Source organism: Mus pahari, chromosome 5 (assembly GCF_900095145.1).
Source record: "Mus pahari chromosome 5, PAHARI_EIJ_v1.1, whole genome shotgun sequence".
Classification (NCBI taxonomy): domain Eukaryota; kingdom Metazoa; phylum Chordata; class Mammalia; order Rodentia; family Muridae; genus Mus; species Mus pahari.
In genome coordinates, this window is record NC_034594.1 from 108,151,861 (window position 1) to 108,172,940 (window position 21,080).

General features: G+C 51.3%; 1 protein-coding gene across 2 annotated transcripts; it reads right to left on the reverse strand.

The window, feature by feature from the left end:
• Positions 1-9,045: 9,045 nt before the first annotated feature.
• On the reverse strand, positions 9,046-19,375 carry Optc (opticin). Of its 2 annotated transcripts, none has more exons than XM_021198827.1 (7): positions 19,348-19,375; positions 18,322-18,431; positions 16,567-16,846; positions 15,254-15,386; positions 12,841-13,043; positions 10,094-10,189; positions 9,046-9,738 (listed from the first exon to the last, which is right to left on the reverse strand). In XM_021198827.1, the coding sequence occupies exons 2-7, from the start codon at positions 18,429-18,431 to the stop codon at positions 9,568-9,570; spliced, it is 993 nt and encodes a 330-aa protein (XP_021054486.1). In that variant the 5' UTR covers positions 19,348-19,375; the 3' UTR covers positions 9,046-9,567. The 2 variants fall into 2 exon arrangements, with proteins under 2 accessions (XP_021054486.1, XP_021054485.1); XM_021198826.1 differs by lacking the exon at positions 19,348-19,375 and adding an exon at positions 13,635-13,793 and having other exon boundaries at positions 18,322-18,565.
• Positions 19,376-21,080: the final 1,705 nt, after the last annotated feature.

The window sequence follows — 21,080 nt, forward strand, 5'->3', positions numbered from 1 at the left end:
AGACAGAACTGGGACCACAGCCCGTGCTAGGCTAGCGCTTGGCCACTGAGTTATGAATCTCCCAGCAACATGGTTACTGTTACTGTTTCATGCCACCTTAACTGGGTTGCAAGATGAGGGAGGTATACCTTAGGGTGTGTCTGCCAGGGCAGTTCCAGAGACAGTTAGATAGGGATGGTTCTGACCTAATCACTGGCTTATTCCTCCAATCAGACTGTTAGAGTTTGGACAGTTAGGAAGGGGTGGCACTGTGGAGAGTGAGTCTGCTTGGAGGAAATATGTCACTGGGGATGCAGCTTTGGAGAGCAATATCTTGGCCCTGACCCTTCCCGTCTGTCTGTCTGTCTGTCTGTCTGTCTGTCTGTCTGTCTGTCTGCCTGCCTGCCTGCCTGTCTGTCTGTCTCTCTCTGCTTCCTGGCTGCCTTGTGGTGAGCAGCCTCCTCCACACATGGCCACCACTTATTCTGCCCCGCTTCAGGCAATGGATGCAGCTGACCTTGGACTAAAACTGATAAATCTCCCCTCCCTTAGGCTGTTCGTGTCTAGTGCTTTGTCACAGGAACGGAAAGTCCAACACACTTGTCTTTGGGGAGATTTCTCCAGCTTGCTCTGAGGATCAGTAGTTTGGTCTCTCTGCCTATTGTTCTCAAGTCTTTGAGAACCCTCCCTGATAAGAAAGTGGTGTGTGTGTGTGTGTGTGTGTGTGTGTGTGTGTGTGTGTGTAAAGAAAGGGGGACTCAGGCATTAAGAGCCATCAGAAGATGCAAATGCAGTTCATAGCATCCATATCAGGTGGTTTACAACTGCCTGTAACTCCAGTTCCAAGGGGACCCGATGTCCTCTGACCTCTGTGGGCACCTGCATACACATGATGCACATAAACTTGTGCAAACACACATGTTTACACATCCATTAGACATGAATAAATAAATCTTAAAAAGTAGAAAGCAGCCTGGACTGGGAGGCGCGGACTGTCTGGACTCCATTCTGTCCCTGGGTGGAGTAGGGAGAGAGGACAAAGGACCTGTGTGAGCTACCGAGCAGTTCAGCAAGGGGCGGGGATAGTGGCAGGGCCTCTCCTGCTGCTGCGGCCCTGGAGAGCAAACATCCCTGTTGTACATCTCCAAAGACTAAAACCCTGAAGTCAGGGAACATCCCAATGGTGTCTTCTCAAGGCAGAGAGCAGGGGACGATTATGTAGCCTCAAGCCCGTTAAGCACCCTTAAATGATTCTTTACTACCCCCTCCTCAAGGTCCTTCGCCCCGTGGAAGCCGCTGACCTCGCTCTTCTTCAGCTACCCCCACGAGCATCTCCAAGGGGATGCTCTCCTTTGTTAGCTCCCCATTTCTACCCATCAGCCTGGGAGCGACAGAAAGGGACATAGTCTTCCTTTCTTAAAAGGTTGCTTGCTCTGGTCACTTCTGGTTTGTCACCCCCTTCTCCTCTGTGCTTATGTTTCTAGTGTGACTAAAGGGAACAGATGGAGCAGAGGACATCTGAGTCCCAGAGAAGCAGCCACCAGGCCACACCACCCTGCAAACTCTTACCCCACCTCCAGCCAGCTGTGGCTACCCACACAGCTGACCTCCCCTTTCCTAAGATTTGCCCTACTTTCTTCTGCTCAGGCCTTTGCACCCACTGATCCCTCTGGCCAGAGAGCAGTTCCCACCACTGCGCAGACTTGCTGCTTTCTTATGGTGCCTCCGCTCAGTTGTCACCACGGGAACAGATCTCCCTTGACTGCCTCACCTAATGGCACCAGCTCCTACCTTCCATTCACACTCACAGTCCCCAGGGGCATTTAATATGTAAGAAATGGAGACACCCGTGGGCTCACAGAGCCACAGATTAGCTTTCCCCACATTCCTGTGTAGCTGAAATATTCCCTTTGTGAATTACGCCCGCCCTTTATCGGGTAGTGTGTTTATTTTCTCCCCTACAGAGAGGAGACCTTGCCTGTCTTTGTTATGATGAAGTCCCCGGTGCTTGGAACTTAATGAAGAGCTCTTCAGAGAATCAAGGAAGGAAACTAGAGATCCTTCAGGTCTGGATCTGGGGAAATCTCTTTGGCTGGGCCCTTGCACACTCAGGAGCTTCTCTGCAGCTCAGAAAACAGAGACCCAAGATCCAGGAGAAGCCAGTTATCTCTGTCAGGGGTGTGAGACTCGGGTGCGGAGGCTGCCCACTCCGCTTGGGGTGGGGCCGTACACACTCACACGATCCCTGGGTACGCTGGCAGGTATCGGCCTTGGCATCATTGCATCTTCACAGGCTGTCCTTAGTATCTACCCTTCAGACCTCAGGGCGATGGGAAGATGCTTGCTTGTGGCAAAAGTCAACTCTCCTGACATTTTTCTTGCTAGTCCAGTCAGGAAGAATGTGCCCTTCCTGGACTCAGGAAAAGAAAGAAGCCAGTCTGAAGCTGTACTCTCTTGCTCCAAAGCTGTAGCAACGAGGAGGGGAGGCAGGCAGCAGAGAGGCAGAGTGGGCCAGGCTGGCACTCCAGGAGCCCCCATTCCCACTGGAGACTGCAGTGAGCAAGACTCCAGAGGGAGACAAGCCTGCCTTGGAACAACCCCACTGGGCGGGGCGGCCCTGTGGCTCTGTTTATAGGAGGAAAGGAAACCCAGTGTTGTCAGGGTTAGGGGAGTGGAAGCAGCTGATGAACAGGAGCTGAGGAGCCAGGATGCTGGGATCAGGGACAATAGACAGAGGGAAGGCATATGGAGGTAGCAAGATTGAGATTGGAGAGGCTTAGAGGAGAAATCCAGCTGAGGGCCTTTGGAAGGTGGGGGGAGAAGTGATCATGTCCCATGTCTCTGTCCTGTGCCATGCTGTGGAGTTGGCCTGGCAGTGTTTGTCGGGTATGCTCTGAACAAGTTCCTATAGGAAGTATGAGGCAAGACACATTCAGTGCGTGTGTCAGACACCCGGTTCCAGTCCAGGAGGCTCGGAGAGCTTGGCTCACATGCTGTCTCTTACTCGTGCTGTAACCTTGGGAAAGGAATTGAGCTCTACAAAATGAGGTGAAGTCCACCACACTGGAGATAAAATGTGAAGGGTGAGCTCAGGCTCCCACAGTGACTCACAGGCACAGGCTGGGCAGCTCTCTGCTAGGACTCAATGGAGCCCCAAGCTTGCAATAGGTAAAGGCTGGTCTAGACAGGGGCAAAGGCTGTAAGTCTGTTGGGGTTTTTCCGAATGCTGAATTCTGCCTGCTTCTTTCTCTCTCATCTCTGCAGGATGACGTCCTGGTCTGGTGACATTGAGAAGGACCCTGTTTTTAGACTCACCTTTGCAAACACTGAGCATTGAAATTGGCAATGCAATTTCTCTCCAAGTGCGCAGCTGATCCCGGAAGACTTGAGTCCAGGATTTTCTTCATCAGGGTGCTTTGGCCTGAAACATCTGGACAGCCACTTACCACTTTCCTAGTTTTGCAGAACATCCAGAGGTTGGTCTTTTCAGGACTAGTCACAGCCAAGGGCTTCACTCATCTCTGGCTCCATTTCCCTTCTCTACTCACCCATTCCCCACGGCTCCCCCATTCCTGAACTCCCCAGGACACAAAGCTTCTTCCACTCTCCAAGAGAGACATAAGCTGCTTCTGTACGTGCTGGGCTCCAAGCCTGGTCTGGGTTGCAGGATCCCTCTTCCAGGGGGATTAACCCATGTTTTAACATGTTTTAACCCACGAGGTAGGTCATTTAATTGCTTCCAGGGTTGCCAGGAGCAGGAGTGGGGTGTGGGTTGTTTCCTCTTTAGCATAAGGCCAGACAGAGGCTGGATGGCTGACCAGACTGGACAAGGATGAAGATGGAGGAAGAGGTCTGAGTATGGGCATTATTATAGTAGCCTGGCTGGTCCTCAGCTTTAATGGGCCGGGGGAGAGAAGGAAATGTGGGGACCACACAGTCACCCTTCTTCCATAGAGAAATTATTCAAGCTGCATCACATCAAGGGGGACCTGGGAGCTGCTGGAGACATGGAGTCTGCTAGCCAGACTGGAGATGACCTTGAGAGAGCTGGTGTGCTGGAGAGGAGGGGGCAGGAAGAAGGAGCAGCTGAGAGGATGCCGTCCGGGAGGGGGGCAGAGTGGAGTCAGGCCACTTGCATCTGCCTGCCTGCCTCCTGCCTGGCTGGCTAGGAGACAGACACAGACACAGGCGTGCAGCAGTGGGCGGTTGGGGACAGGGTGTCCTTGAGCCACAGGGTTCTCCTGAGACGAGTCCCCGTGGTGTTCCCTGAGGGTGTAGACCCTCACTGTGCACCCCCCTTTCCAGTCTGAGGGATGCGTTCCTCAACATTTGCTCTTTAAAGCTCTGAGGGATTAGGGATGCGTTTCACTTGGTGGAATCTTGTCCTGGGATCCCCAACAGATAAACAATAACGAAGTGCTTTGGAGGGCGGGGGACGGGAGCTGGGGGCATTGAGACACACAGCTCCAGGTGCAGGAACTTCTGAGAAATGGTAACTTCCCCACAGCCCATCTGACTTTTTGTTTTGTTTTTCTTGTGTTGTCTGTTTTTTTGAGACAGCATTTCATGTAGCCCAGGCTGGCCTCCAACTCACTCTGTGGCCAAAGATGACCTTGAGCTCTGCTTTCTCTGTTCTCTCTTCCTGTGTCTCTGTCTCTCTGCCCCTCCCTCTCTGTACCAGGGTCTCATCATGCGGCTGTGGCTGGCCTAGAATTTGCTGTTAGAAGAGGCTGGCTTTAAACTCACAGAGATCCACCTGCCTCCCCGAGTCCCCGCACAGTGCTAGAATTAAAGGCATGCTGACTTGGAACTCTCAGTGCTAGAATTAAAGGCATGCTGACTTGGAACTCTCAATCTTCCTCCTAAGGGTTGGGATGACAGGCATGGGCCATTAAGCCTGGCTTCCTATCTTGTCATCATAAACCCTGTATTGTTTGTCATCTTCATCTCGGTCCGGCGCGTGGCCTGGCAAAGCTGGAATAGCAATTCATCCCTCACAGAGTCAGACCGTGGAGTCAGAGCCCACATGTAAAAGAACTCTGCAAAGTTCACGTTTACAGTGCGAGTGATTCACAGGGGAGAAGGCCAGAGGAAGGGGAAGCAGGAAGGAAACACAGGCGAGGTCAGGCAGGAAACTAACTCTCTAGCCTCCTCAGCTCCCGTTGGCTCTAGCCCCTTGCCGTCTCTCCCATCCTGCCTCCTTCCTCTGGCCCTGGGCCCTACTGGGTGAGCTTTGTGGAAACCAAGGACTGTAAAGTTGAGGACAGGGTGGTTGAGGAGGAAGAGGTTGCTACAAGCTCACCTCTGCTGAGAAAGGAGAGGCCCCCCGCCTCTTCCCCTCGGCCTCCTTTCTCCACAGTCTCAGAGCTGGCAAAGGGGGGTTTCCTCAGGTTAGACCAGGAGAAGGCCAGGGGCCAAGGAGGGAGGTGTGGCTTTTCCCTCACAAGTGGCATTGCCAGGGTCAGACGGAATTCAGTCAGATGGAGGCGTACTCAGGAAGTTAGGTAGGCACTGTGCCTCCTGGAGGCGGCGGCTAGCTTGCTCTCTGGGCTCTGAGGCACCTGGGCTGGTCGCCATGCCTGTGGGACATGAGGAACCTTCCTTTTGTTCTGTCATGGCTGGCTGCCACTGGTCCTCCTGACTGTTCTCACGGCACTGCCATCTGACAGGGCGGGTGGGGGGAGCGATGTGACTCTAGCTTGAGGGATGCTCTCTGCTTGCCCTGCCAGGGTCCTCCTGGTCCTGACAACCCCAGCTTGGCTGTTTCCCATAAGACTGAGGTGTAGCAGCTGCTGGGAGCAAGTTGATCCCTCCGACCTTCTCTGCAGCGGAGGGACAGATGTTCTACTTAAAATGTCTTCAGGGAGCCAACAAGGGCATTCTTTTTGTTTTCCGGGCTTCCCTAGCCAGAACTAGGGGATTAGTCAGGAGACAGCTGCAGAGGTGTGGCCTCGGGGAAATCCTATCCAGTGCACAGGATGGCCTCAGGGGACACAGTTCGCCTGCTTGACCTGCACTTGACCATAAAGTCTGTCCAAGAGTGAGAAGGAAGAGCGGAGCTCGAGCTGAGCTTGGGATCCTGGGTAGATGGACCGGGGTTCGAGGTCCGACTGGATCGTTTTTTGCAGTTTGAGTGCAGGCTACTTTCTTTCAGAGGCCTGTTTCCACACTCACAACACGGAGATGAGCTGTCCCGCTACCTTTGGGATTAAGTATGTGAGGTGCTTAAGGTGTTCATGGCACCAAGTAGCAAACTCCAGAGCCCAGGAACTGCCAGCCCTCTCCTCTTACAGAACAGCAGTGGCTAGAGGATTTTCTGTCAGCCTCGGCACACAGAAGCCATAATGCGCTCGTGTGTGTGTGTGTGTGTGTGTGTGTGTGTGTGTGTATACATATATATGCTCTATTATATATACAAATATCATTTATTAGTGGGTCCCTTCAATTAATGGATGGTTTCTTACAGCTGGGAATCTTCAAACTTCAGCTCTTGGACACCTCCTACGCCTTTTGAAAATCCAGTAAAAGAAGGGAGCTACGGGATGTGGATTGGTGCAGGATTAGAAGAGAGAGAGGTCAGGGGATATGCAAAGGAAGAACAGGGGTGAGAGGCTGGGAAAGGGCTCAGTAAAGCGCTGGTGTATAAGCCTGAGGACCTGAGTTCATATCCTCTGCACTCAGGAGGGGGAAAGAGTGGCTCAGGCTGGAGAGATGGCTCAGTGGTTAAGAGCACTGGCTGTTCTTCAAGAGGACTTGGGTTTGGTTCTCAGACACCACATAGCAGCTCACAATTGTAACTCTAATCCCAGGGGAGGAGATCCAACAGTCCGTTGTGGACTCCATGGGCCCCAGACTCACATATGATGCACGGACATATGTGCGGTCAAAATACCCATATGAACAAATCATCTTTTAAAAGCCAGGCTTGGCAGTGGGGCGCGCACCCGCATTCTTGGTGCTGGGGTCGGGTGATGGGGGCAGGAGGACCCCTGGGATTTTCTAGCCAGCCAGTCTAATCAAACTGGTGAGCTCCAAGTGCAGTGAAAGATCCCAGCTCAAAAGATAAGGTAGAGAGCCATTAAAAGAAGATAGGAGACATCATCTGACCTTCACGAGTACTCGAGTATGCATGTATGTACCCACATGCATATGTATTTGTACATACCTCACCCATGTGCACACACATGAACACAAATGCATATAAAAGAGACAAACACACGTGTATGTTCACGCACACACACATCAGAGAGAGAAGAGGGTGGGGAGACCTGCTGTAATAAACTCCTTGGGAACCAGTGAGAGCTTTAGTGTCTCTATGTCTCTCCTGGGGTGAGGTGTGCTGGGACCTAGGCCTTTAGGGGAGATGACAGAATCCTCGGCCAGGGTATGAAGGCACCTCTCAGTATTTCCCCTTATCATCCCAGAGCCAGTATGAAGAAGAGTCTTGGCAAACATCAGTAAACATGGGAAATGGGACATTGAATTAACCGTCTTCAGGACTCAGTTTCTCCATCTGAGGAATGGGAACAATCATCCCTGACATTCCCACTCACAAGATTGTGTAAGAATCCAAAGTGCTTGGTGAGGTGCTGCCCAGGGGTGAGGAAAGGCAGATAAACGGCTTCCCTCCTATGTGAGCCACTGTGAGCACCTCTCCCTTCAGGTTTGGAGACCACCTGGGCTGGTTGCCTTTACAATTCATGGCTTGGCTGGTTCCCACTCCATCTTTGGTTTCAGCTTAAATGCTAGCTAGCCCTGCAAAGAGGCTTCCCAGACTCGAAGACACAGTCTCCTTTTGCCAGCTCCTGTCACATTCGGCAATTTCCTTTGTAGCACATCTCAGTTGAACAGTGTAATTGACCAAGTGATGATTTACTTTCTCTACTAGATCTTAAGCTCCACCAGGGGAGAGAAGTTTCTGTTGCACACCCCTTTGTCTTATCAGCAGGAACACGGTTTCAGGCACTCGGCAGATAGGAGCTCTATAAGATCCTGCCAAGTGAGCCAAGGCCATGACTGCCTCAGGCTCTTTCCATGCCTCACCCAGCACCCAGGAGGCAACAACTGGGGCTCAGCGCCATTGATCACCCCCCCTTCCCCCCCCCCCGCTTATAAAAACTGTGGTAGCAGGGCAAGGTGGTACACACTTACAATCCCAGCAGTGGGGAGGCTGAGGCAGGAGGATGATAAATTCAGGGCCAGGCTGGGATACATAGCAAGACTCTATCCTTTAAAAAATAATTTTTTAAAAAACCAACAGGAATTGGTAATCTCTCTCCATTCAAGGAAGAAGCTGACTACATAACAACTGCTTCTTTCCAATCGCTCAGCGCCTCAGGCCCGGCCCAGGACCCAAAGTTGCTCTATTTATTTATCTCTGCACAAGGCTGCCCTCTGCTGGTTGCACATGCAGGAGCTCAGTGGCCAGAAATCAGGAGTCTGAGACAGGAGTCAGGGAGGAGGTGAGAGCCACAGGGCTTGCAGGTGAGAAGTTAAGCCAGTTCCCCTTTTCTGGGTTGGTCTCTCCAAATGGAACAGGAGACCATTTTCCATTGCTAGGTAAAGCAAAAGATGAAGGGTCGTAGCATACGGGACTGTACTCACTTGCCACAAGTAGAACAGGGTCAGGGAGGACTAGCTGACTAGTTTAACCATCGTCCTTAGTGGTGTGCTGGCAAGCCTTTTAAGAGTTAGACACACACACACACACACACACACACACACACACACACACACACACACGAGAGACTCTCTCTCATATATTCTCTGTGTTTTTGTCATCTCTGTCTCTGTCTCTTTCACACACACACACACACACACACACACACACACGCACAGCACTTTACAGCATTCATAGATTTCCATGCTATAAATCTCCCACACAGCCAGTTTCAAACACAGCATGCAGCCACCAAATGATGTGGGGAGATGGTCCTGAAGCACACCATTGTGTGGAATGTCTACCACGAAGCTGCCGTGCACATAAATAAGTTCAGGATAGGGGAAACTCGTGGGGGAAGTCGTGAGTTTTGAGAGTTTTTTTCCAGTTGTTTTCAGTATAATATATTTAACTGCAAGGTTATATAATTTAATTTTTCATAATGGCTGTGTTTAACAACTGAACTGCAAAATTCTGGAAAATGTAATTATCAGTCCTGTCAGCCTACCAGTCAGAAAGACCAGGCTTCAGCACACTGATCTTCTTCCCCCTCCCTTCCCCCCCTCCTAGCTTCTGTTCCTCCACCGCCTCCTCTTCCATCCCTTTCTTTCATGGTTCTCCTGGAATTCTGTGTGGGAAGATGGGTGTGGAGAGTGTGGAGAAGATCTCTGCTGTGGATGCTGCTGTTCTCTGAATCAGGAACCATAAGGTGTATGGAAAGAGGATGGAGAAATGCAAATTCAGTGGCTGAAGGCTGTGTGTGTGTGTGTGTGTGTGTGTGTGTGTGTGTGTGTGTGTGTTGTGCATTTTTGTAACTGTGGCTCACAGGTTGCCTGGGTCTTGGGCTACAGATGACTTCCTGGGTGCAGGGAGATAGTGCTCCCTCAGTGAGCCTCTGAGGACTGTCTGGCAAGAGAAGAGCAGTGACCCTAGGTGAAGCGGCCCACAGGGAGCCGTGGCAGGCAAAAATAGGCCTCTGGGAAAAGGCTCAGGTTGATGGGGTTCCCATCCAGGCGGATGTCTTCCAGCTGCTGGCGCTCATGTCTGTGTTCCCCGGTGTCACAGAAGGTGTCGCTTTCCATGGTCTCGATCATGTTATTCTGGAAGGAGCAGCACACACTGAAGGCTCACAGCCTCCTGTGCAGCTGGAGAAGCTAAAGTGGGTGGAACTGAGGCCACACGGGGTAAGAAGAGGACCCTTGTGGAGAGTGAAGAAATTAGAAAAGATAAGAGTAGAAGGAGGGAGGGGGGAGGCCCTAACGGGATGAGAAGAGATGGGAGGTAGGCAAAGCAGGGAGGGCCCCTAAGGCAGGTGAAATACGAGCGGGTAAGGGGAGGTGATGCTTTAAGAAGGAGTGGAGAACATCACTTTCACGGCCACGCCCTGAATCTCCCTGTTATCTGTCTTTGAGCGCACACACTATTTTTGCCCTTGGTCTGGTCAAGGCTCCTCACCTGCAGGTGCAGGGAGCGCAGGCTGAGGGGCAAAGGCCCGGGGATGGAATCCAGCAGGTTGTCGGCCAGGTAGAGAAACTGCAACTGCTCCAGCGCCTATGGGGACACAAAGGATGGGGGACCTGTGGGTCATGTCAGGCTCTTGGCATGAAGAGGTGCCCCAGCAGGCCAACATCAGGTGGTCCAATTTGTGGGGTGCTGTGGTCTCTGCCTGCCTGCCTGCCTGCCTGCCTGTCTGTCTGTCTGTCTGTCTGTCTGTCTGTCTCTGTGTCTGTCTCAGTCTCTGTGTCTCTGTCTCCCTTCCTTCTCCACAGTCCTACTTTGTACTTCAGGCTGACCTGGAATTCTTTATCTATCCCAGGCTGGCCTCAGTCTTGTGGCCCTCCTCTCCTCCTTCATCTTTCTGAGTCCTACATCACCAAGCCCAGCTGAGGATGCTGGCTCTTTAAGGAGCTTGCAGATTCTAACTTCATTTGGATGCCGAGGGGAAGCTGCTGTCCTTGAGAGCTGGCCGCTGGGTAACACACAGGAGCCTTTAGAGCAGGCTGGGAGGAGCCGGGACCAGGTAAAAACAAGGACCGTGGGACATTTCAGCTCAGTCTCAACGTCTCTGTCACCGGTGAAAAGTCTCCCAAATGCCCCACTCAGAGTGGCTGCTCAGAGGGCACCAGCAGGGCAGAACAAAACCTGAGGCACACAGGCACACACATGTGAGCTTAACAGCACTGTCAGAATCAGGAAGGGCTGATCTGAGAGGAACGTAGGGAAGGGATCAGCCTGCGGGGGCTCAGAGAAGAGCGAGGAACAAGCTACTTCTTCCCAGAGCACCCACTACCTGCATTTAGCTATCCTGTGATCTGTGCAAACGCTGCGTCTGTTCAGTCCTGCAGCGGCTGTGTGGGCCTCATCACCCTCGTTTTGTAGATGAGGAAACGAGATCAGAGGTGACTCACTCAGTGAGCTCCGGTCCCTGGGCTGCAAAGCCCCTGCCTTTTCTGGGCCAAGAAAATAGGGCTGAGTGAAGGCAGAGAAGCACCTCCTAATATGGAAACGGTCGATGTTTCGAGGGCTGGAACAGCCAGAGACCTTCCTGTACGGACGACCCCAGTACTTCCTGCACAGCTGAGAAAGCTAATGTGTGCAGGTTTTGCATCCCACCAGGGGCACAGGGCCTGTTCTCTGGGCCCTCTGTAGGCCCACAGCACACAGGAGACAGGGAGAGAGGAGGATGTTTGTGAAGAAGAGCACAGGCTGAGGAGCACAAAGCTCTCGGTAAGCACAGTGATGATGACCTGTCATTTCTGTAATCAGGGAGCTGAGGGAGAAGAAAGAGTCTGAGGGCGTCCTGGACTACATAACAAGACCCTTGTTCACACACACACACACACACACACACACACACACACACACACTATGGTAATTTTTTTTACTATTTATTTATTTGATACTTCTAAATATGAATTTGCTTGCAAAAATGAGCCTGCATAATTGAACATTGCTTAATTTAAGGACAGGGAAGCATTCTGAGAAATGTGTCATTGTGAAATTACTTACACAAACCAAGAGGGCTAGATGACTGTCTTAGGGGCTACCAAGTTAGAGATGACTCTGTCTGAGGGAGCCACCACCATGCATGTAGTCCATTAGTGATAGAAATGTTGACTTATGGTTTGCCTGTACTTGGAAGAGACAGAGTCTGCATACGAGCAACTGGTCTTTGAAGGCCCTTCCCAGGTGCTACAGCCAGCAAGTTGGGACGTATCAGTCTTGCCTATTCTCCCACTGTCTTCAGTGGAGGATATCCTGGGCTCTGGCTAGCCCTGTTCCTTGGGCAGCCCCTATAGGATCACATTTGGGTCAAATGATTCGAATCTGGCCAGTAACCCATTGTAGTGGTTCGAATAAAATTGGCCTGCATAGACCCATAGAGAATGATGCTCTTAGGAGATGTGGCCTTGTTGGAGGAAGTGTGTCACTGTGGGCTTTGAGGTTTCAGAAACTCAAGATAGACCTAGTGGCTCACTCTGCCTTCTTGCTGCCTGCCAATCTGGATGTAGAACTCTCAGCTCCTCTTCCAGGACCATGTCTGCCTGCATGCCACCATGCTTTGCCATGGCAATAATGAACTAAACACCGGACCTGTAATCGAGCCCCAATTAAACATTCTCCTTTGTAAGAGTTGCTGTGGTCACGGTGTCCCTTCACAGCAACAGAAACCCTAACTAAGACACTCATCAAGTTGTATCTCTTGTGAATCTGACCATGGAGAGGCACTGATTATTTAGTGGTAGATTTCAAAGCCATTAAGATGGATTGTAGGAGTTGGAGTCAGAGTGAGCTCCACAAACAAACTGGATTTTTCAAGGACAGAGTGGATGAGCTGGTCTGGGGTGCTGCTACAAAGAGGAGCAGATGCGTAGATAAAGGCCAACGCTAGAGCAGCATCCTCACAGAGGGAAGGGGGAGCTGCCAGCACTGGCTTCTAGTATTCTGCCCCCATGAATAGGATCCTGGGGCTTGATAGCACCAGGTTTCCTGTTTGCAAAGGGTGTAGACACTACCAAGATGACATGATGTAAAACACCCGTTTCTAGAGAATGTTTAATAAGCCATACATGGAAAATGGAGAAAAAAAAAACAATGGGAATTGATTTTTGGCTCTAGACAAGAGTTGAGTATGAACAGCTGTGAGGTCAAGGTACATGAGCAGGGTGCACTTTGTTCGGCAGACTAACGTCCTGACTCACCATGAAGGTCTCAGGCTGTATCCCAGAGCTCTGCAGCCGATTCAGGCGGACGTCCAGGAACTCGATGCCACTGGGCAGCACAGGCAGGGCTGCCAGCTGGTTCTCTAGAAGGATCAGATCCTGCAGGGCAGGCAGCAGGCGGAGGGCATCGTTGTGGATGGAGGAGATGGAGTTGCCAGAGAGGTCGATCCTTCTCAGTTTTGCTGGTGGATGTTGGGAGAGAACACAGGGCGAAACTGGAGCATATATCCCTCCTGGGCCTGTGTGGGCTGAGCTTGCCTCCATAACTTGGCCCGTTCTTTGCAAGGGAGTTCTAGCTCACCTCCTGCACCAAGTCCAGACCATAAGAAACGAGGCCAAATCAGATCTCCTTTTTTTAAAAAACAAGTCATTCCTCAATAACATTTTCAAGAGCTTTGGTTCTATGGTAGTTAACCCACCTTAAAAGAGTCGTTTCCATCCCCTAACTCCCACCCCCTTCTTGGAGTAGCAAAACAATAGCAAAAGGCTCTTTAAAGGCATCAGGGCCATAGAGAAGAAGCTTAGGGGAGTCTATCCCAGAGGCCAACAATGCTGGAACCTTTTGGAAATGTTGCCTCGAGCAGACCTTCCTCTTCCTGTGCCCCGGATCTTTCATGAGAAGAACTGGCTACTTCTGCCTGCCATTTTTAAAATCTTAAAGGAAAGGAACTGGAAGGATTGGGGCCTCTGTCCCTTTGACAGCTGGGAGCTCATGTCTGAACCCTGGCAGTCCTCTCTGCCTCGCCATCACTCTGTCTCGAAGCATAACTCACTCAGTCCTTTGAAGTCTCCAGCCCGGATGTGGCTGATGTGATTGAAGCGAGCATACAGGTAGGTGGTCATCTGGGGAAGAGGAGGGATGTTCTCCAGGTCTGCATCATCACAGTACACAGAAGAGCCCAGGCACACACAGACCAGGCAGGTAGGCAGGCCTGGCCAAGTAGAAGACAGAACAGAGGGTTAGCTCTGGTCATGCTTCTGCGGCCAGTGATCTTTGCCTCAGTTGATGTCTAAGCCATGGGCACCTGTGGCCTTTAGATTGATGTGTCACCCCACCCCCCAATCACCCAACACAATGCACCCAGACAATACTCATAGTTGCTCTCAGTCCTGGCTTAAAAGAGGACTCACCTATCACTCAATGCAAGGCTCATTGGTGCTTTCATCAGACCCTGATCCTTTTTAAGTTCTGAGTTTATGTGGCTCTTTCTAGGACCTCTGTCTGTCTCTTTTCCAGAGGACCTTTCTCTAGTGTCAAAAGGTACAGTGCAGATGGAAAAAGCTAGAATTATATGGAGTGGTCAATCGTTGCTGCCTCTGTCTTAGGAAGAGGAACTGGCCATGTTCTATGTGGATTCGGGAAGCATAGCAAAGGTAGAATGGACCGTGCCTGCTTAGCATCTGTTCCCTCTTGGGATGTCATCAGTATCCCGATTTTACACTGGAGAACAGCCCTGGCTTCTTCTCCGTCCAGAGTGTTCTCTCTGCACCCAATGGTCAAGAAATTCAGACAGCTGACCAATGTTAGTGTCCCTGGCTATCACAAGATCTCAGAGATGACTGAGAGGGAGGCTTGTATCCAAAAGGCACCGGAAGAAAGTTCACAGCCCAGAAATGAAGCAGCAGGAGGGACTGACCCGCCAGGGCAGGGGGCAGAGGATCTGTGCCCTTCTTCTCCCAAGGATAAGAAAGGCAGGTCCCGTAGACCCTGTATGGTCTCTTCAGGTCTGAGACTGTAGCTATGAGAATGGACTTCCCACAGCTGTTCCCACCTCAGGACCCCAGGTCCATGCTGGCGAATGTCCTAGAGGAGAACAGGACACCGAGCACCAGCAATTCCTGAATAAGCTTCACTCCTCCTGGGTCCCAGGCTTTGATCAGAGTCAGAGGTGCTGTACCCAGGTCCCTAGGAAGGTGCTGGGGGAGGGGCTGAGGGCTGCTAACAAAGGTGAATTTGAAACCGAAGCTAGTGTCTCTGCTTCATTTGCTCCCATGCCAAGTGACAGCCACAGTTACTTATTCTCCTCTCCGGGCTTTTAATCATCTCTAATCTAATTACCACTCAAACTGTTCCCCAAGTGATGCTGTTAATTAAGGTAGGGTGGCTTCGCTAGGGTGTAGGAGTTCTTGCTTGCTTTGCATCCCACTCAACTTGTGCATAATATTTATACAAAAGTATCAGGGACAGCCGGCCACTCCCCTTTACGGTGGTGGTGCTTGGTGGTCACCATGACAACCTCCCCTTCTTTTCCTGCTATCAGAGGACAACCCAGACCCAGGACCCCTGGCCTGAGCCCTCACCACACCCCACTGTAGAACTGCCTGGTGCTAGCTTGAGGTTGTTTGGCCCGTGACCTATGAATCCTGTAACCTTCTGATTGCACGCACTTACCATGACTGCTCTGGGAGTTCAGTAGGCCAGTGGCGGTAGGTCCAGCCGTCGTGAGGTTTGGTGACAATGTCCTTGGAGCCACAGTGCTAGTGGGACTAGTTCTTGTTGGAAGAGTCAGACTGCTTATTTTAGCCTGGAGACACAGCACAAAGCACACCACAGACCAGTCTACGCCCGAGAAGGACGTAACCGTGACCCCTGGAAACCTTGTCGACCAAGTTCAAACCCGTGCAGAGGAATAAGTGGAGGGAGGGAGATAAAAAGATGGAGCAAGGAAGGGGCTTTAGCGAGCACAGCATCGAGCAACTCCACACACAGATGAAGACACTGAGGCCAAAAGAGGAAAGGGGTTCAGAAGGTCCCAACACAGAGCTGAAGTCCAGATCTCTGGTCATCCATCCTCTCCGTTGTTTAGGTTGGCACTATCCCCTTTCTCTACCCAGACCCTGGTCACATCACAGATGGACCATGCCGCACATGGTCAGTCTCTGCAGAGGACAAGGAGAGCTGGGGAGGACGTCAGACTGGAAGACAGACTACGAATCGACAAGCTAGCATTTCCCTTTTTCAGGGAGAACATGAAGACACTGCTGACCCTCCCCCCGTGTCGTGGCTTATGGGGAGGATCCCATGAGGACTCCTCCTGGGAGTGGTCCTCCCAAGTGTGTCACATGCAATAAGACATCGGTAGTTAGTGTCCTCTCTCGTAGTGGCCTTTAAGTGACAAGTTCTTCAGGGGGGATAAGAATTTATACCTTATGCCTGCCTGGGAAGATAGCAGGCTGTTATAATGCAGTTGCTTTGTGAGAGGAGGGCATGAGTTTGATCCCCAGAACTCTCTCTTTGCCATGATCTTTGATTAAGGCTCATAATCTTGGAGATGGGGAGGCTTTCTGGCCGGCCAGCATAGCCTTCTTGACAAGCTCCAGGCCAGTGAGAGACGCTGCCTTCAACAAAATGAGATGACCAGCTCCAGGGAAATACATAAGGTTGTCTGTTCTCTGGCTTTCCTGAACATGCGCATTTGTAACACACACACACACACACACACACAGAGAGAGACACACACAGAGACACACACAGAGACACACACACATACACACAAGCACACACTCACACAGACACACACAGATACAGACACACACACACAGATACAGACACACACACACACATACACGCATGCACACGTAGATTTACATCATATAGCAAAAGTGTTGGGGGCCTCAGAGGTTTGCATTATAGGGCAGATGAAAAGGGATCTGACCCCTAATCATGTTTCTTTCAGGGATTCCAAATCATCTCTGTCCTCTCACCTCAGGGATCTGGTCCCCATAGTCTGCAAGTTCCTCATAGCTGCTCAGATCAATGACTTCGCTGTAGTCCTCTATGCTCAGGGTATGGTTCTCCACATGCAGGGACGCATAAGTGTCATCTTCCTCAGGGCTCCGCTCTTCTCTTTCTCCCTCTCCTAGGAGAGAAGCTGTCCCTGCCTCCTGCAGCACCAGGGTCAACAGACTCAGGAAAGCCAGGAACTTCATGAGGTTCTGAGGGAGGGGTAGGAGTGGGAATGGCTGAATCCCTCTGATGTACATCCTGTGGGTAGATGGTACAAGGGCAGTTATTTGAGCTTGCCTTGTGGGAATGGCTCACAAAGTTAGCCAGCCTCCAACCTGCATACTTGCTCACACTTGCCTGCCAACACACAAGCTCACTCAGCATCTTCATCTCACACTCTTTAAAGTCCGGTCTGTATCTGGAGGTAACTTTAGCCATCATTCCCACTGCAGCTCACAGTGTGGTGATCCATCACTCAGGCTCCTGTGGACAGCTTCCACAGGCTGGCCTCCTCATTTCACCACAGACGTGTGGACCAGAGCCCCGTGTCCACTCACCTGCACACTGGACACTGGTGCATTTGCACCAATATTCTCTGAGAAACAACCACATATTCAGGGGGAAAAAAACCCACCTCTCATCAAAACAAAAACAAAAAACAAAACAAAACAAAAACAGTAGCAGCAATAACAACAACAAAATAGCCTTAGAGAAACTACATTAAAGAGACTTTTGTTTCCTTTTCTCTTTTGGTTTTGTGAGATAGGCTCTCATGTACCATAGGTTGGCCTCAAACTTATGTAGTAGAGAAGGACTGGAGCTTTTGATCCTCCTGCCTCTACCTCCCAAGGGCTGGGATTACCGGTGTGTACTCTCATGCCTGGTGTGCGGAGTGCTGGGTATCTAGCACAGAGCTTCAAGCGTGTTAAGCAAGCCTGCTAACTACTGAGCTCTCTCCCTAACCCTACTTGTGGTTATTCTAAGGCTACATTTATTAAGTTGTAGTCCCCGGATATTCCTATTTGGGAGGTGCAGAAAGGAATGAGGTCTAGTCCTTTGTAGGAGCAATCAGTCAATTTGGAGACAAAGTCTTATAACTTAACATACAATGTAAAAGAAGGATGTTGGCTGGTAACATAGTCTTAGCAATGCAGCATTTTAGAGACACATTGTGGAAATCAGTGTGTGTGTGTGTGTGTGTGTGTGTGTGTGTGTTGGAATGAGGTTCTGCAGTGTTTTCCCATCAGAAAGCTTGGCAGCTATCTGTATACATATGTGTCTGCACAGGGGTTACTGGAAGGACATGCTGTGCACGCGTATGAGCACAGACGTCGTCTGCAGTTCATTCACATCTGTGCAGACAGGTGGAAAGCTGAGTGTGCTATGGATACGGAAGTGCCTGCAGCATCATCGTAGCCAGTCTGCAGCTGATTACACAGCTCTCCCAAAGCCGCCTGCACAGATTTCTTCCTAATCATAGTGGGGCTGAATGGTAAGTCCCCAGCAGTAGTAAGAGGTCACATCTCTCTGGTCCCCATTCCCACTCCAAACTGAAATCTATGCTCTTCAAAACCATCCCCAAGGCAGTTTACAGACCACCCAGAAGCCCCTTGTGGCTTCTTTGATCAGAGCCTCGTCCTCTTGCCATCCTCTGCCCAGTTCCTGCCACAGCCCCGGCTCCATCCTTGTGCTTCCGTGCCAGTGTGCATGCGGCCTCTGACCTTGGACCCTACCTTTTAGATGCTTTTGGTTCCGTCTGGCCAAGCAGCTTCCAAGGAGATAAAGGCTCTGGTGGAGACGATGACTGCCTGTCAGACCAGGGAACAGCTAGACACTCCCTCATCTATTGGCCAGGGACGAGTGGTTGGCCAGGGATCCGTGTGTCTAATTAGATTTGCCATTCTTTGAAGTGCCCTGCTGTTTCCCTTCCTTTTTCCTCAGGGGTCCCTAATCTCATTTCTTCACTTAATGAACAGGAATTCTTTGTGTGTGGGTGAACACACACACACACACACACACACACACACACACATCATGGCCTCCTCTCCTTCTTCTCTGACCTTTGAGGGTTGGTCAGTTAGATTGGGAGCCAGACTCCAGAGGACTGAACTGAGGTTTCTAGGACAGATGGAGCTTGCTGTCCCTGTCCCCATTCCCCACCCCCACTCCCTCAGAAATAACAACACTGGACTTCACAGATGGAATCCAAAGAGAAAAAGAGCGTGAACTGGGGCACCCCACCCAGCCCTGCCCCTAGAGCACCGTGGTGGTACAGTAGGAAACAGGGAGTCGGGTAGGATCTGAAGACCAGCTTCAAGCTTGAAAGCAGTGGTCACCAAGAACAAAACAGGAAGTTCTCTAACTCCCGTAGGAAGAAAGGACAAGGACAGGAGTTGGCTTACAAACACCCAAGACATTGTCATTGTGCCTGGCCTCTGGCCTGGAACCTAACACTTCTCTCCCCACACTGATCTTCCATGGGCCCCATCTTTCCTTGTGATGTGCCTCAGATATCCCCAGAGGAGGGTAGGGGCCGGAGAATGTCATCCTGATTCACCTGCCCAGGCTCTTCTCTGATGCTCTCCACCCTCCTCCTTTCCTCTGGCCACACCCTGAATCCCAGCAGGGAGGCCACCTGAAGACCATCCATACAACGGTAGAGGAGGAAACAGAGGGCAAAAGAGAAACAATTGGTTCAAGGTCATCCAGGCCTAGACTAGCACTACATTTTCAGTGTTTTCTGAGTTCACAAGGCTCACCTTCTTACAATCTCATCTCAGGAATCCTGAGAACACAGTGACTCTACCCTCAGAACAGATGGCCCTAGCAGAACCCATCCCCAGCTTGCGATGCCAGGTGAGTGGGCAGACCTAAAGACCCCGAGGACTCCTCAGCTGGTGTGGGAAGGGGATTCCGGCAACCCGAAGAGGCCACCTGCTAGAACAAGGCTGTTTTGTCTCGGAGATCCCCGTCTGGGAACTGACAGCTTCAGAGACTCGGCTGGGTGGAAGGAGATAAGAGTCCCAAGCCAAGAGGACGCCCTCGAAGCAGATGGCACATTTGGCTGGCCCTACCCCTTCATTCTGTTCTTCCAGAGACCCTTGGTCCCGACAGACAGCCAAGACCGTGTCCCTCTCCTAGCTCCACACAATTTATCCCTGCAAGGAATACAGATGAGACTGTTCATTCATTTCCCCCTGCCACCTGCTCTCACTCTTCTCTTTCTCGGCGACACACCCCCCTTCACACTCCCGCAGCTCCTCTCCCACCCCACCCCGCCCCAGTCACCCCACCTCTCCTGAGTGTCCGCCCCCGCACTCCCAGGCTGCGCAGCCAGCCCTGCACAGCGCCTGCGCCTGCTCCCACGCACTCCACCCCCCCCCCCATCCCTGAGGCAAACTCTGCGATGCAGGCAGGCTCTCATCCTACACTTTCTCCTAGCTTCTATACTCGCTTTCACAAGCTTACGGTCGGTCGTTCCCCTGGATTTCGGGGGCATTGGTGGATGGGACCGTGGACCTGTGTGGGAAGCAGCAGGCGGGCGGGCTGGCAGGCGCAGTCCCTGATCCACGAGCCTGCCAAGCACTGCCCTTTAGCAGAGACACGAGGTGTTACTGATGAGCTAGAGGCAACAGGCCATGTGGACACAGAAGTCAGGCCAGCTGACCCTGCTGCTGCTCTGTTGTGGGCAGTGAGAGAGGAGGGCAGAAAAGTTCAGAGACCCACCTGCCATTTGGTACTCCGCAGCTGAAAACTGGGAACCCCCACCCACTCTGATGTGGACTAGACCCCAGCCTAGCTAGCTACCGATTCGTTCCTCCTCTCCTTCCAAGTCATATGCTTTCATTCTTCAGAGCCGGCTCACGCCGGCTCAGACTTCCCAGGCTGAGTTGCAAACAGTTAACATCATTACAACTAAGAGAAAAGAATTCGTGGACACACCCCACCCTCTTATCAAGTTATTAATTCCCCAATGGCATGGGGTATGCATCCTCCAGCTTTGAATTCCTTCCTGGGGCCTGCCTGACACACAGTAGGCAGGTAGGGCTGGGCGAGGGCATCTGTCCGTTTTCATCCCCCACAAGACAGCCTAGGTTAGGCGGGTTGAGAATACCCTTCGGTAGCCAGATCCCCTCTCAAGAGAGCCCTGGCAACTACTCTTGTCTTTTTGAACTGTGCGTGGCCTGTAGGTCTTTCCAGATGATTTGGTCCTTGGCTGTTTGCCCTGGGCACTTCCTGTGCACACTGTATTTCTCCAATTAGCTAGAAAAGATGGCTCTACCTGCAGTGCCTTGGGGCTGAGCACCGAGAAACCCTCCACAGTTTGATATCGGTGGTTTCAAAGAACATGGTTGCTTTGATTTCAAGTGGAGCTATTAGATTTCTGGACTGACTTTAGGGAAACTTTTTTATTTTTTACATGAAGGTTATGAGTTTCGAGAAAATTGTCTAAGAAGAGGCTTTAGGATATTTCTTTTAGAAGTTTTTTTTT